Genomic DNA, 15,073 nt, shown 5'->3' with positions numbered 1-15,073 from the left:
TAAGACCTTTGTTGCCCTTTCATTTAACTTTCCAATGAGGCAGCTTTAGTAGAAAAGGCAGTGGACCTTGAAGACTTAAAATTCAGAAATGACAGGTACCAAAAGGTTAGGCCTAAGTGAAAGGTCTAGAAAATGAAGGTAAATAGTTTATGGGTGACGTAGTACAGAAAGGAAAGGCTTTTGTGTCTGAGGCAGAGGTGAATGATAAAAGTGGAGGGTTTGGGAAATTGTTTGACAGCAACTTACAAGAAGAAATTTGAAATGAGAGTTTTTACAGATAAAAGATACTAAGATCTGGTACAGAAATGCCCCCTGCTTTGATGGCTAGAAAAGATCAAACAGTATCATCAGGACATACCTCTAACTGGAACAGGAGGATGTGCAGAAGCAACTAAATGAACAGGCAGCGTTCCTTAGCACTTGGTCTCCTTCAGTGAGGACTACTGCTCACCCCTTGATGTCCTCACCCTGTTTCTGCATCCCACAGTGTAGAAAGACAAAGGTATATCTCTGCCTGGAGACAACCTTTTCAGGCTAGTACAGAGAGCCACCCTAAGAGGTGTGATTTTTTTCATTATGTGCCTGGCAGGGGAAGAGAGGTTTAAGCCTTTATCAAAGATGTACAGCTCTGATTTTGACAAACACCATTGCTCCTCCAGCTCAGCTCCATGTGTCAGGGCAGCAGACAGTAGCTGGTGAGAGGCATTTTAAAACAGCTCTTTTCTCTCACTGTTCAGGAAGTTTTTATAAATTGCTCTTTTTGATGCTAGAGCTGAAGTTTTCTTATCCATTAAGACATGCAGCACTCCTTAGTTTTCTTTCCATGCAAAGTTCTAAGCAACGATATTTTATCACAATATCTGGGTCCCAAGACTGGTTTTAAACTTGCATTTTGTGTATATTGAAAGTAGAGTAAACAAAATAACTCCAAGAAAAAAACCCCTAACCCTTCCCAAAACAGTATAAAGCAATGAAAAATAAGAAAACTAAACCCCAGTCTCCTTCCTTCAGAACTAAAATGTTGCTGGAATACTGCTGGAGCTTCTTTTGAGTGTAAAGCCCTAAATTCTTTTTGTGGCATACTTGACCTCACCGTAGATTCGTGTGGCTGTGTTTGAACACATGGCTGCAAATTTCCTGCTGTTAATCTGGTGCTAACTATATAATGCTAGTAAGAATTGAGAATTTCAAAATTGTTTAGGCTAAGGAATGCAGTCCTACCAGACACCTTGGAAAATAATGAGAGGTGTATGCCTGTGACCCTGATCTGCATCGGAAAGTTTCAAGCCAAATTCCCTTAACTCTCAGCTGTGGATAGAAAACTGGATAGAAAAGCTCCTTCCAGACCATCCTGCATTTCTTCCTTTTTGCCTGTTTGACAGAGATTTGTGGAGATCATTGGCTTCTCTTCTGTTTTGTCAAGTGAACTACTAGTACAGTATTCACAGCAAAGTATCTGGCTTTTGTGAAACATTTTATTGCAGTTTTTGGACAGACATTCCTGAGCAGGCTGTGGTTTGAAGATAAGAATGTTAATTCCCAGGTTTTTCTGTGCTGAAGCTCATCCTGACTCTAGTGCAGAGTTGAGGCCACTGAGAAGTCTTGCTCATCTTTGAAAGCATGTGAGGTCTTTTGCAAGGTCAGGACCTCAGTGAGGTGTTGTTCTGTGGCAGACAGCGTTCTCACTGTGCTGTGTGTTTTGGCAGATTGCTACAGCAACCTGGGGGTGAATGTTACTTTCTGCTGAAAAATAGCAGATGTGTGGTTTATTGAAAGAAGTTTTAAAATAAATACCAGTAGTTTGAAAACAGCTTGAACTAAAGTCCTTTTCTCTCTGATGGTGTCTAGCTGTCAGGTCAGGAAGGTAAAGGTGATTATGATTTGACATACTTCTCAAAAGAGTAATACCAGGAGTGGATTTAGCTTTTGTTTCGAAACTTATTTTTGAATTGAATTAAGAGTGGTCTGTCAAATGGAAGTTTTGTATGCCTCTGGTGTCAAAACTAATATGCTAAATTTACCATTTATAAGTGGTGCTTCTGGCTTTATTCGTGGATATTTTTATGTGTTCCCCATGAGTGTAAAAGAGCACTAAAACATGCACAGTGGGTAGGATAATTTTTATTAACATCTTCTGTAATTCCAACATAGTTATAGTTCTTTTTCAGCCTAAGATTTGCAAACTGGAGAATTAGAAGTGCCAAGGTTAGCAGAGGGACAACTGCTGTGTTCAAAAGGAGGTGGTAAAAAAGGAGAGGGGTTGCTTCTTGTGCCCCACTTTGTTGAACGAATCCTTTACTTTTTCCAGTAGTTAAAATGAAAGTTGTTAAAACACTGCAAGTCCCTGTTTTCTCCCTGGTGAGCTGCTTGATGTAGAAATGAGGTTATTGCAACTGCTATAATTGATTCCTGCAATACACATTTCTTAAAGATAACTCCCAATGGAGATTCAGCACACCCCAGGCAGGGTATGTTGCTTTGATTTGCAGGACAATGATGTGTTAACAACATGAAAAATGTATTCTGGCAATTCACATGACGTAATTGGATATAAACACTAAGGAAGATCTCTTTGATCTGACTTACATAAGGCTTGGAATTTCTGTACAGTTTTTCATTGTCCTATTTAAAATTTTATGTGATGTTTTGGATCACTTATGTCATCATAAACCAACTACCATATATCCACTGGTAAATTGCAGCTATTTCTGGGTGGGAAGACATCTAGCTGTTTAAAAACTGTATAGAAGCAAATTCAGAAGAGCAAATGGAAAAGTTGCACCATATTTGAAGCTACAGATTTAAACTACTGACTGCAAAGGGCTTTAAATTGCCTGTAAAGGCAGTTGAGGCAGAGGAAACTTATTAATCTGTGCTTCATGAAATAAAAAAACCCAAAAAATCTAATCTGGAGAAAATTATAAATTGTGAATTGGCTTTTGTGCTGTAGTAGAGGTTTTCAGGCAATTTGGCTGAAAATTGTAGCCATTTACTATCTGAAAGTTTTGTGTAGTGATCTTCAATGCATGACTCACTAGCAAAGATTTATCCTCTCGCATTTTCAGTGTCATTCCACTTACTTCAGAGTGGGATGTGACCCGTGGTCTCACTAGCTCCCCTTGATAACAGTACTGAGAAAAAGCATGAAAACTTGTCTATACACAGTACAAATGGAGTTATTCAGTAGTTAGCTCACTGCTGAGATCTTTTACTTTCTGGATTGCTAGTTTATATTCCTGATGCGTTTTCAGAGCAAGGTTAATAATTTTTTTTTTCTCTTTTTAAGATTTCAACTCTAAGTCTACCTCTTCCTCCAAAAAAATTGATTGGAAATATGGAGCGTGAATTCATAGCTGAAAGACAGAAGGGACTGCAGGCCTATCTTGATGTAATTACTACCCATCACATACTGTCTAATTGTGAACTGGTAAAAAAATTCTTGGATCCAAACAGCTATTCTGTAAACTACACTGGTAAGTGGGGAATTGCATTACAGTTTCACTTTGGCATGTCTGTGTATCTTCCATGAATGCTGGCAAGGATTTACACTGAAGTATAGGGGGAACAACCTTCAAAATGATCATACTGTGCGTGTAATAATGTATGATAATATTTCTCCAGCTCTGTGCATGAATCATGTGGTGATTATCCAATCTAAATATTTGAATTATTTTACAGGGGAGGGATAAGAGTCAAGATCTGTATAAGCAAATTTTTTTTTTTGTGCTAAATGGGGAGGGTTGGTATTTGGATTTGTCTACCAGAGTGTAAGGTGTGGTTACATTTGTCACTCCAGACAGGCAGTCTTCTGAACATTGTTCATCATGGTTCTGAGGTTTTTCAAATCAGCAGGAACAATTGTGGTCATCTCGTCTGTCACTTCGGGTTGTGAGACTTCTTAGAACTGTTTGAGCTAGGCTGAGCACTTTTTCAAGGCTTCAATAAGTCACACACCCTCTTCCTGCAAATACTGCAAAATCATAGCATCCCTGGAAATCTTATCCCAGTGATCAGTTCTCTTAATTAGTAAATGTTTCTTCTTTGACTTTGTTTGACTTCAGCTTAAGCTGTTGAACATAGTTAAATATTTCTCTAACAGACCAAAATACACTTCCTCTTAGTGGTGAAACCCACTGCATAGATTTGCTTCATAGGCAAACTGACTCTCTGCAAAATGCAAAGTATGTTTTCATAAAAGCAGAGCCTACTGAAGCAGGAAGTTACCGCTTCCTTTTCACTTGTCTTACTGCTTTCCCTTTATGTAACATTCTTGTGTCTTCGGTTTCAAAGTGCAAACAGCGTTTCCCGGATGTTTATGACAAGATGTGGAGGAGCTGTAAATTATTAGTAACTCTTTAAAGATGCAGTTGTCTGGCTAATCACAGTGCTGACCAAGCAATTTTAATCTTTGAGGAGACACTAACTTCTGTGATAACTTCTTGAGTGTTTTCATCAAGAGTGTTTTTTCTGCAAGTTGCTGGGAAATTAGTAGCAATGAAGTCTTTGGTTATGATCTTTGGAGACACCATCAGCTTGTCATTTCTTAAATACTGGAGCAGTTAGCTGATACATATTGCACTGTTTTCTATTTGCTAGCATGTTGATAGTGAAGATACAGTGCAGAAAGATCAGTGCATCCTTACCTGTTCAAAGTGTTTCTTACGTCAAAATAAGCCATGTTAGAGAAGACTGCCTTGTTGGCACAATTCCCTTTTTCCCCCTACTGTCACCACTTCTCATTGAGATTTCCCCTCAAACTGTTCCATGAATAAACCAGTTGTGTTCCTAGCTGTGAGAGAATTCAGTAACCAGAAGGGTGTCCTCCCTTCACTCCCACAAAATGTGTGTAGGGTTATGATAGCTAGCAAAATATCTCAGCCTGCTCAGAAAAGGGCAGAGTGACATGTAGTGAAACAGAACGGAGTAGTTTACACAGTTTACATGCAGTAATAGCAGTGTACATGCACATTAAAGAGATGTAAAAGAACTGTACAGCTGTAGCAGAAGCATTTTGTGATCTAATGTAGTCTGCACCTTGTGTGGGAAATCTTAGCTGTGAGCATTGTATTTAGACTTGGAAATGTAGATCTAGCACAGTTAAAATGCAGTCTGGAGAGCTAAGTTTTCCAAAGGCAGTGCCTTCTCTGTTTTCTCTCTGGATTTAAGTTATCAGGTGAAAAATGTAAATGCCCTTTAACTGTGTTTTTTATCTGATTTCCTTTTTAAAGTGATTTTGCTGACTTGCAGTCTGAATTCCTGCAGGTTTTCTTCTGGCATTGCAACTTACCTACTGTGTGGATAAATACATTACATAGTCTCTTAAAAACATTTGATTATTTTTTTTTTTTCTTCCTTCTCCTCCTTTTTCTTTCCAGAAATTGCCTTACAGCATGTTTCAATGTTCTTCCGATCAGAGCCAAAGTGGGAAGTGGTAGAACCGTTAAAAGATATAGGTAAGAAGAACATATGCACGCTTGTCTGCCCCACTGTATGAGTTGTTCTAAGATTACAGCACTAGCTTTGCTTACAGACCTTATTCTACCTGTAAGCTGCATGCTTAAGTAAAGCTGCTGGTGACTTCTTTCTTTTTTGTGTGTGTAGGTTGGCGAATACGTAAGAAGTATTTCTTAATGAAGATTAAGAATCAACCAAAGGAGCGGCTAGTGTTAAGCTGGGTATATACACTTTCTCTCATACTCAAGTCTTTCTTAATGAACTTGGCTTATTTAATTTATATTGACTCCCACGTGTGAGTGATAGAGATACTCTTAAAGCTCAGGCTTTGAAAGAGCCTTGAAAGCCCTTTTAGTGGATGTGTGGGGTGGGAACTGCTTGTGTTTCTTTCCTCTGGTGGCAAATCCAGTTTGTGAGTTTCTGGTCATTTGTCCTATACCTGCACATCAGGTAGCTGTCAACTAGTATACATTTGCTCACTGAAAATAATAAGGTGATCTTTCTTAAAGTGGTGGGGGTTCTTGCTTAGGTCTTTAGTTGTATTGAGAAACTACTAAGTGAGGGAGATTTAAATTGATCCTTTAAGGTAGTCATATATTGGCATCAAATGGTTTGTTGTTGCTAAACACTTGCTTAGGTTCCTGTGCTGAAATGTGCTGCCCTCTTAGTTATATGAGCATAGCTATTTGTGAGAGTTCACTGCCGAGCGGATATCAGTAAAGCCTGCAGTAGAAAGGAAGGGTTTTTAGCTGGAGAGGAAGAAGGTGGGTGGTGGCTTAAGCCTTATCAGTTCACAGTGTACACAGTCCCTTAGTTTGGGGTTGGCAGAGTTCGTTCAGTGGTAGTAATGCACGTCACCCACAGGGGAGGAAGGAGGCAATAATGCTTATTTATTGTCTGACACTTTGTATTGTAAAACCAGGGCATTATTCATCCTCTTCAAGTTACATTCTGTATGTGTAATTTCCTTATTTGCTCTTCAAAATACACCTTCAAGCAGCTGTCTTAATCTGTGAAAGCATAACACAGATCACATCTTCTTTATGGAATGCAACATCTATTATGATGCCCTTCTTTTCCTATTTCTTTCCAGGCTGATCTTGGCCCTGATAAATACTTGTCTGACAAAGACTTACAGTATGCTGTGAAACTTCTTTCTTCCTGTTCTGTGAGTACTACTTGAAGACTTTTAAATTGTGGTTGTCAAGGGCTGATCTTGCAAAAGCACAAGTGGCCTAGTAGATGTAGTTTGTCATTTTAGAATTACTTTAATTTAAGATGTGCAAAGCTTTTAATTACATTTCTCACACAGTATGTGGTAATGTTGTCAGCACATATAGTAGTCCTGCAGGATTATTACAGGAGATTCAGAATTGGGGTTAATTGTATTTTTTTTCCCTTCTTGTGCAGTGCTGTGAGATCACAAGCTTTTATTTCAGCTTCTCCCCACTTTGGGGCTGTTAGGGTAGTGCTGTCAAGAGTTAATTGCTAAGCCATGTGCTGGGGATGTTACCAGGCTGCAGTGGATAAGGTGTTTGGGATGAGCAGTGTTCTTTGAACTTAGGACAGGAGTATCTTAGTGGAGCTACAACAGGGGCTGTACAACTTATGGTTCTCTGTGGTGCCATGTTATAAATCCAATAGACATCTCTGTCTGAAGAACTGGTATTTGACTCCAAAAGGAGTTTGTCTTTAAGGATGTTAATCATGTGAGAGACTGGCTGAGAAGGATGGTATGTAAACTGCTAAACCTCCGTGCAGTCCTGGAACTTAGCAGATACACAGAACAGAAGAGCTTTAAAATTAGGCTTCTCAGCCTGCAAACCAGACTGAAACTGATGCTTTCAATAAGAAATGAACAAGAGGTCTTTTCAATTAGTGTATGCGTTGCATGTGTCATTTATTCCCAACTGTGTTGTCTAATTTGGTTTCACAAAGTTGCAGGAAGTTGTTGTAGTAATTTCTGAAGACATGAAAGTGTTACGACATCTATTAATGCCAAGTTTCCTCATGTGCCATAGTTGTATAAAAACATGAGTGAATTTATTAGCTTAGCATGATTTAAACCTGCAGTAAAGTTGCTCATGTGTAAGTGCTAATGGGGTTGGATTCTTCACTTGTCTAAACTTCCAGTCTCTTTTGTTTAAAAAAATATATTGGATTTTTTTTTTTAATTTATGTGGAAATTGAACAGTGTCCTTATGAAACTTTCTTTGCATTTATTCTGGATTAATACTGAATAACTTGAGCAAATGTCACCGAGAGAATCTAGTTTATTACTTTAAATATACATTTCAGGCAGAGATTTTCTTACTTGTGAATCCAGCAAAAATGAATTACAGAATCTGTCATCAAAAACTTACCTACATTTTTTTTCTTTTGGTAGCATCCGTATATATACAAAATCACTTTTGCCACTGCCAATGAATCTTCAGCGCTGTTTATTAGACCATTCAGTGAAAAAGGGACACTAAAGGACCTTATTTATAAGGTAAGGTCTCCCCCCTGCCTCCAATTCAAGTTCAAGAATGTTTGCTGGAATGACCATCAATATAAAGCTGTTTACTATCTATTGCTAAGCAAACTAAGACAATTATTGACATTTCTGGGGTTGATACTTGATATGTGTGTTTCTTTTGAAGGCAAAGCCAAAAGACCCATTCCTGAAGAAGTATTGCAATCCTAAAAAAATTCAAGGCCTTGAACTTCAGCAAATAAAAACATATGGAAGACAAATATTAGAGGTATTCTTTTATCTTTGTTTTTCTAGCCTGTATGATTTTTTAATTTTGAGGCCAACTGGTTTAACTAGAAAAAGTGGGCACAGAAGCTTTATTTCAGCAACCGACTTCAAAGCTAAATGTAAATTGAGATTAGCTGTTGGGAGGTGGATTTAGATATGCATGTGTGAGGCCATTTCTGACTAAAATATTTTAGTTTTCATATCTCTTTGAGGGGTGTCAATAAGCCCCCTTTGAGTGTTAGCATCAAATGTTTGTTTTGTGAGAGACGTTACCAGTGAAGTGGAAGTGAATGGCTAGCTAAAGATGATGTAGGTGGAAGATCAAGTGGAGCAAGCATTCCAAAGAGGGGCCTAATTTATTAAGTTTCTGCTTTAGTATTGGAGCACTTAAGATCTTGAGATGGTCAGAGCACATCTTGCCACACTGCTTCTGTACTGATTTTTTGTTTTCAGGTATTAAAATTCTTACATGAGAAAGGATTTCCTTATGGCCATCTTCACTCTGCCAATGTGATGTTGGATGGGGACACCTGCAAGTTAATGGATTTAGAAAATTCCTTGTTGGGACTTCCATCATTTTATCGATCATACTTTTCACAGTTTCGGAAAATTAATGTAAGATTCAGACATTTAATTCAGCTGACTCATGCATCTCTTTATCCTCAACTTCTGTTTGTAGAGAACTGGCTAGAATGAAAAAAAAAAACAACCTCCCTCAATCACCTTCCTTTAATCTGAGCTTTCCTTCATCAAATCCTCTTTCTGTTTCTTCCAAATCACTGTCTGGCTGCACAGAAGTTTTGTTGCAGCACACTGGAGCGAGGCTGGGGCCAAAGCTAGGCAGGTAGAAGGGGAGTTCAGGCAAGTGTTTTGTGACAGCAGTGCTGGCACGAATAGAGGTAATCTGCAGTTGGTTTAAGATCTCTTTCCACCCTGGTCTTGTGTTTCATAGGAATGTGCATATTGCATACCACACTTTCTCACTTTTATGTCTGTACAGCGAACACAGCTTCTTACTGGCTCTTAGCTGGGAGTAGTGATTGACCAGCCTTGTCTTGAGTGGATACTGTGAAAATTGATTAGATGCTTGCAGATACTTAGCTATTAAAAGCTATATTTTATTTATTTGAAGTGTGTTTCCTAACTGCAAGCTTGCAGAGCAAAGTATCGTCTTCCTATGAAGATATAAAAACAGTTTTTCCTGTTGCAGCAATCTTGCCCTGCCTTCAAGTGCTCATTGTAATGAATTCCATACAGAATCACGAGACAGCTGCTTGCTGACCTTGCTAAACAAGTTCTACTGTGTTGTCAAAGAAACAATCAAAAGTTCATGGTTAGTCCAAATCTGTTAGTGCCATCAAAGCTCTAAACCTCTTCCAGGAAGAGGAGCCATTTCTATTTAAACATGATTAAAAAATCTGAGGTATGTGCTGGAACAATAGCATATATGTACAGCTTGTACAAACCTAAGGAGGAGTGAAAAAGACTCCTAGGTTTGGTAGGCATTTTTGCTGTCTTTTTATCTTCCTCCCTGAAAAATGACATCTGGTTATATTATGAATCTCATTCTGTGCTCTTTGACTTAGCTAGGAAAATATGCTTGGTTGTGATTCACATCAACGTATTCTCAGCTGTTGTGTATGAACAGGGTTTACTACTTTACATATTTTTACAGGCTGGCTATTCTGCTAGCCCATTTGTGTCATCATGTACAGAAAGACAGCAGTAGTTTCGTTAGCTTGAGGCGGGAAGATTTCATTTGAGCTGAAGTTATGCAGGGAAATGGTTGTGGTTAGGAACTGTCTTAACGATTCCTCTTTTCTATGTTCAAATGCAAGACCACTCTTTTTTTCTTTAATGGGTTGTTGTATGTTTTCAAACCAGTTGTGAAAAACTGATTGATTCTAGCAAGCTGTGTTTTGTTTTTGTTTCTGATCCAACACAGACATTAGAAGGTGTTGATGTACATTGCTTTGGACACTTACTGTATGAAATGACATATGGAAGACCCCCAGATGCGATTCCAGTAGACAGCTTCCCTCCTGCACCATCGGTGTTTATTGGTTAGTATGCAATCGGGAAAGTGTCAGTCTTGGCTTCCTGGATACTCCTGCCTTTTATCTAAGCTGGAGTGCTGTGGGACACTGGAGCAGATTGCCCAGGGAGGTGGTGGAAGCCCCATCCCTGGATGTTTTTAAGGCCAGGCTGGATGGGGCTCTGAGCAACCTGATCTAGTGTGAGGTGGCCCTGCCTGTGTCAGGGAAGTTGGAACTGGATGATCTTTGAGGTCCCTTCCAAGCCTAACAATTCTGTGATTCTGTAATAGCAGCCTAAGATCTTTGCAGCCTGTAATTGGAAAGAATTAGTAATTTATAAAAACAGCAAATGTGTTCTTTGTGAAAAATATGTAGCATATAAATACAACTTTTTTTTTAATTATATTTTTTAAACTGAGGGATAAAGCAGTGTGTAGTAAGTAATTAGATTCCTGGATTCCCTCACCTCATGTCTGACATTCTTGAAAAGTTTGTGTATGCAATAGTAACATTATAATAAAACCCACATGCCAGACAGCTTCATCACTACTTAGTTGATGCAATACTTAGGGAAACATCATGCAGCAGTGCCAGACGTTCGTTCTAAATCATTTGCTATCCTGCTGTGCAAAAATGTGTTTGTTCTTCTTCTTTCTGTGGTAGTGTCTGTGTTGGAGTCCATTCTGACCTGTGAAGCTATGAAGAATGGCATGCCAACTGTTTCACGGCTCTTACAGATGCCGTAAGTCCTGTTTTATGTGTTTTTGAATTCTATTAGGGGGAAGGACCTTTTTTGCTCTTGTTCCTTTTTTAGAAAGGTTTACTCCTTGTTCTGAGGCATGTGTAAATGTATCTCAAAAGAAGCTTTAGAATGGATAAGCTTTATGGAACCCTTACCTTGTGAATATGACAGATGCTTGTTGAAAGTTTCTTTGTCTCTTGGTGCGTTGGAGCTGTTATGAATGCATTTTATTTAGCGTGGTGCTATGGCTTAGATTGATCCAGCTATTAAAAGTAGTGCAAGCATGTACAGGTTGTTTTAAAGCCTTTAGAATAAGGAGGCTTTTTGTATGTACCCTCCAGACCTACTTCAATAGCTTTTGCTAGTAAAAGAGATCTCTTTCTTTGCTCAGCAGTGACATTTAGACTTGGTCTAGGTATGAAACGCTGTATAGGAGTTCTGGGTAGTTTCTTGAAGGGTTGGCTTAAGGATTTTCTGAAGCATAAACAAAACTAATTTCCTTACAGGCTGTCCTCCCAGTGATGCAGTGAAGTGGTAAGGGCAGGTATGGGGCAAGACTAGGATGCTGAAAGGGAGCAATGTCAGTGCATGACTGAGCTGGAGATCATACCTGTCTGTATTGCCACCCTGCCCACAATTAGGAGAGGGCACACCCAGGGAAATTCTGCTGTCAGTGTGCTGTGACATGTCACCAGCATGCTGAGCATAGAAACAGTTCCTGGTAGAGAGTCCTTTAATTCATACCAGGTGTCAGAGTCATATCCTTAAAAATGACGGGCTGCCCCTACCTAAATCTGGGTCTGATCTCACAGTGTGCATGTTGCAGTACGTTTAGAGCATGCTCCAAGATTTGTGTTTCCTGGCTGGGAAGAGTCACTGCAGGCTTGTCTTAGCCTTCAATTTCTTCTACTCCTGACTTCCTCTGCTCTTAAAGGAGGTGGGAGGTAGAGAGAAAAATGAAGGCAGCAGAGCAGTACTATAAGAAAACTCTGTCAGGTCTTAAAAAGATGTTGAACAATCCGTGTCCAGCTGTATCTGGTATGTAGGGTATTATACTGCATTCCCTTCATACAAATACTCTCCACAGAAGTGTTCTACATAGACAGGCAATGCAATTAATGTAGTTTAAAGCAATTATTTAAAATTAAATATTTATTAAGCTTTATTATAATCATCTAAACTATGAGTTTGCTTAGCTTTGTCTGGACATGTAACCAGAAAGGGTCAGAAAAATGCGTTTGTAAGTAGGATGAACTTTATTGTTTGTTACTTTTTCTGAAGTCTTAAAGTTTGCTTTATTTCTGAATTTCTCATGGAATGCTATTCTTATAAACTTGATTCTAGACTTCAGTTTGTTTTCTCTAGTACAGGCCTGTGGTAACTTTCCGTAGCGAACAGCAACAAAAGATCTCTGAAATATTTATCTCTGAGCCAGGCTTGACATCTCATTCCTGGACAGTTTTCTAGTATGTTCTCCTGAACAAAGTATTGTGGAATGGACTAACCATTTTATTTTCAGACTACCATTGCCCTCTAGTGTCTTTGTTTTGGGTGGAACAGGATGAAACATTTGTGCTTTTGCTGCTGATACCATAGAGAGAAGAGCAAAGATGCTTTAGTTGCCTTTGCCGCAGTACAGACAAGAATGCAGATGTTTTCAGATGTTGAGTTCACTCTTAGATATTTCACGTTGTTCTTGTTAATGCCACAAAAGTAGTGTAAGAGAGTTTTCTTTAAAAAGCAACAATTTAGTTTAGGTGAAATTTAAAATTAAGTCCTTTTTGTCATTAAAGAATCCATATATGTTCAAGGAAAAGGTTTTCTGTTTTGGGGGAAGCCTTTTCTGTCTCTGATAATTGCCCTGCTTTCAAAATACTTCACACAGTCTTGCTTACTCTTCCATCAGTAGTGGCTACATTCTGAAGGTTGGATGCTGCTAATTTTACATTAGCGCTTGGAAAATTAAAATCAGTACCTAACAACCTATGGAATAAAACCCAACCAGTGGCCTAAGGATGAGGACAGAGAAGGAAAAGGAGAGGGAGGGAGTTAGGCAAACAGTACTGTTCTCGTGGTGTTCCTGTCTCTTGGGAATAATGTTCTGATTTTTAATATTGCTTTTGTCATCCACTCACAGATTATTCAGTGATGTTCTGCTAACAAACTCCGAGAAACCACAGTTTAAGGTAGAGTTGGACATTTTATCACAGTATATTATCAGTGTAATATTTTATCACAGTATATCAGAGGTTGGAAGGAACCTCAAGAGATCATCAGGTCCAATCCCCCTGCCAAAGCAGGATCACTTAGGATAGTCCACACAGGAACGCATCCAGGTGGGTTTTGAAAGTCTCCAGAGGAGACGCCACAACCCTCCTAAGGAGCCTATTCCAGTGCTCTGTCACCCTCACTGTAAAGAAGTTTCTCCTCATGTTGAGGTGAAATCTTCTATGTTCTACTTTGAACCCATTGTTCCTTGTCTTACCATTGTGTACCACCAAAAAGAGCCTGGCTTCCTCCTCCTGACACCCACCCCTCAGATGTTTATAGACATTGATCAGATCCCCTCTCAGTCTTCTCCAGGCTAAACAGCCCCAGGGATCTCAGTCTCTCTTCATAGGGGAGATGCTCAAGTCCCCTAATCATCCTCGTGGCTCTCTGTTGGAATCTCTCCAGTAGGTTTCTCTCTTGAATTGGGGAGCCCAGAACTGGACACGGTAACATTGATTTGCTGATATTTGTGGAAGTGCCAGGCCGTGGGCAGCTGTGCATTAATTGATAGATAGGGTAGAGGAGAGCTAGCTTGATAATGGTTTTATGATGATTGTCATCAGTATTTGGATTCCTTTGATGCGTTGTACCCAAGAATATTATGTCATCCCTTAAAAGGGGGGCATGGAGTGACCCATGAGTTTTCAAGTGCAGTTCTTGTCCTGGAGCTCATTTATGTGATCATTGATGGAGCTCTCTATGAACAGAGCGAAGCCTCCTGTATTCTAGTTTGTACCCACTGCCCCTTGTCCTGTCACTGGGCACCACCAAGAAGAGCCCAGACAACTACTGCAGATGCCTTTTCAAGCCCCTTTGATGCTACACTTCACTGAGTAAAAACCTCCAGGAAGAGGCAGCTAATTGCTAAGACTTGTGGAAATTGATTCTAAGTAAGACCATCAGCACATTGTTGCTAGCTCCAGTGCTGCAGAGATGGAACTTTAGGGGAACCACATCTGCTTCCATTGGGGAGTTGCCCCAGAGTACGTCTCACGGAGAGCATCTAAAGGCATAGTGTCAGAACTTGGGCTTTAGATGAGCAAGATGATTAGATGAATGGTGAATTTTGAGTGGTGAAGTTGTGTTTTCCTTTATCATGTTTCATGCTGTGATTTTTTTTTTCCTCCCTGTTCTGTATTAGATTCCTACTAAGCTAAAAGAGGCATTGAGAACCTCCAAGGAATGCATAGAAAAGCGATTAACGGAAGAACAGAAATTGGTAATGTCTACATTTCCTTACTATGTTTTTTACAAACATTCTGTTTCTTCTTACCACTTTCACATAGGAACAGTGAGATTTTACTCAGAAGTGATTTTGAGTAATAAAGGCTTTCATATGAGAAGTTGTAGAAAAACTGTTGACTGTGTGGCATTTCACTGTTTCAAGTGTTGCAGCTTCACTTAGGCAGTGGCTCCTAAGTTAACTGCAGTACGATGCTCCATCCTGTGCCAGCAACAGTAAAGACAAAAAGGAAGAAGGGAAAAAAGAAAAGTAAACCTACAAAGTGACTACAGTGTATTTTCATTTACCCCAAGCATATCCCTTGTTTGAGAACATGTGAGATTTTACTATGGTCTTGTTCTGTTTTTCCCTGCATTTCGAAGATTCACCAACACAGAAGACTCACAAGAGCTCAGTCTCATCATGGCTCTGAAGAAGAAAAAAAGAAAAGGAAGATTTTAGCACGAAAAGTAAGCAATCTTTAGATAGGTTTCTCACAGAGAAAAACATGTGTGTCTTTTCTGACTGTGTAGCATGCACAGCCACAGGTACTCTGCTCTGTTCTGCTGTGTTTTTCTGTACTACTTCTTGATTATTTTCACTTC

At 39.3% G+C, this 15,073-nt stretch overlaps 1 protein-coding gene across 11 annotated transcripts in view; it reads left to right on the top strand.

Moving 5' to 3' along the window:
• PXK (PX domain containing serine/threonine kinase like) overlaps nucleotides 1-15,073 on the top strand; it is a 35,898-nt gene that overhangs the window by 12,411 nt on the left and 8,414 nt on the right. For all 11 annotated transcript variants that reach the window (XM_054387441.1, XM_054387440.1, XM_054387442.1 and 8 more), the window contains 12 exons: nucleotides 3,287-3,473; nucleotides 5,376-5,453; nucleotides 5,602-5,675; nucleotides 6,548-6,622; nucleotides 7,841-7,945; nucleotides 8,097-8,198; nucleotides 8,651-8,812; nucleotides 10,143-10,260; nucleotides 10,897-10,975; nucleotides 13,113-13,161; nucleotides 14,388-14,465; nucleotides 14,852-14,938. In XM_054387441.1, coding sequence (XP_054243416.1) covers nucleotides 3,287-3,473; nucleotides 5,376-5,453; nucleotides 5,602-5,675; nucleotides 6,548-6,622; nucleotides 7,841-7,945; nucleotides 8,097-8,198; nucleotides 8,651-8,812; nucleotides 10,143-10,260; nucleotides 10,897-10,975; nucleotides 13,113-13,161; nucleotides 14,388-14,465; nucleotides 14,852-14,938 — 1,194 coding nt within the window. The remainder of the gene's footprint in view (nucleotides 1-3,286; nucleotides 3,474-5,375; nucleotides 5,454-5,601; nucleotides 5,676-6,547; nucleotides 6,623-7,840; nucleotides 7,946-8,096; nucleotides 8,199-8,650; nucleotides 8,813-10,142; nucleotides 10,261-10,896; nucleotides 10,976-13,112; nucleotides 13,162-14,387; nucleotides 14,466-14,851; nucleotides 14,939-15,073) is intronic.

The sequence above is a fragment of the Indicator indicator genome, chromosome 15, assembly GCF_027791375.1.
Source record: "Indicator indicator isolate 239-I01 chromosome 15, UM_Iind_1.1, whole genome shotgun sequence".
Lineage (NCBI taxonomy): Eukaryota > Metazoa > Chordata > Aves > Piciformes > Indicatoridae > Indicator > Indicator indicator.
The sequence above is the reverse complement of the archived record's forward strand: the minus strand, read 5'-3'. Positions and strand labels throughout refer to the sequence as shown.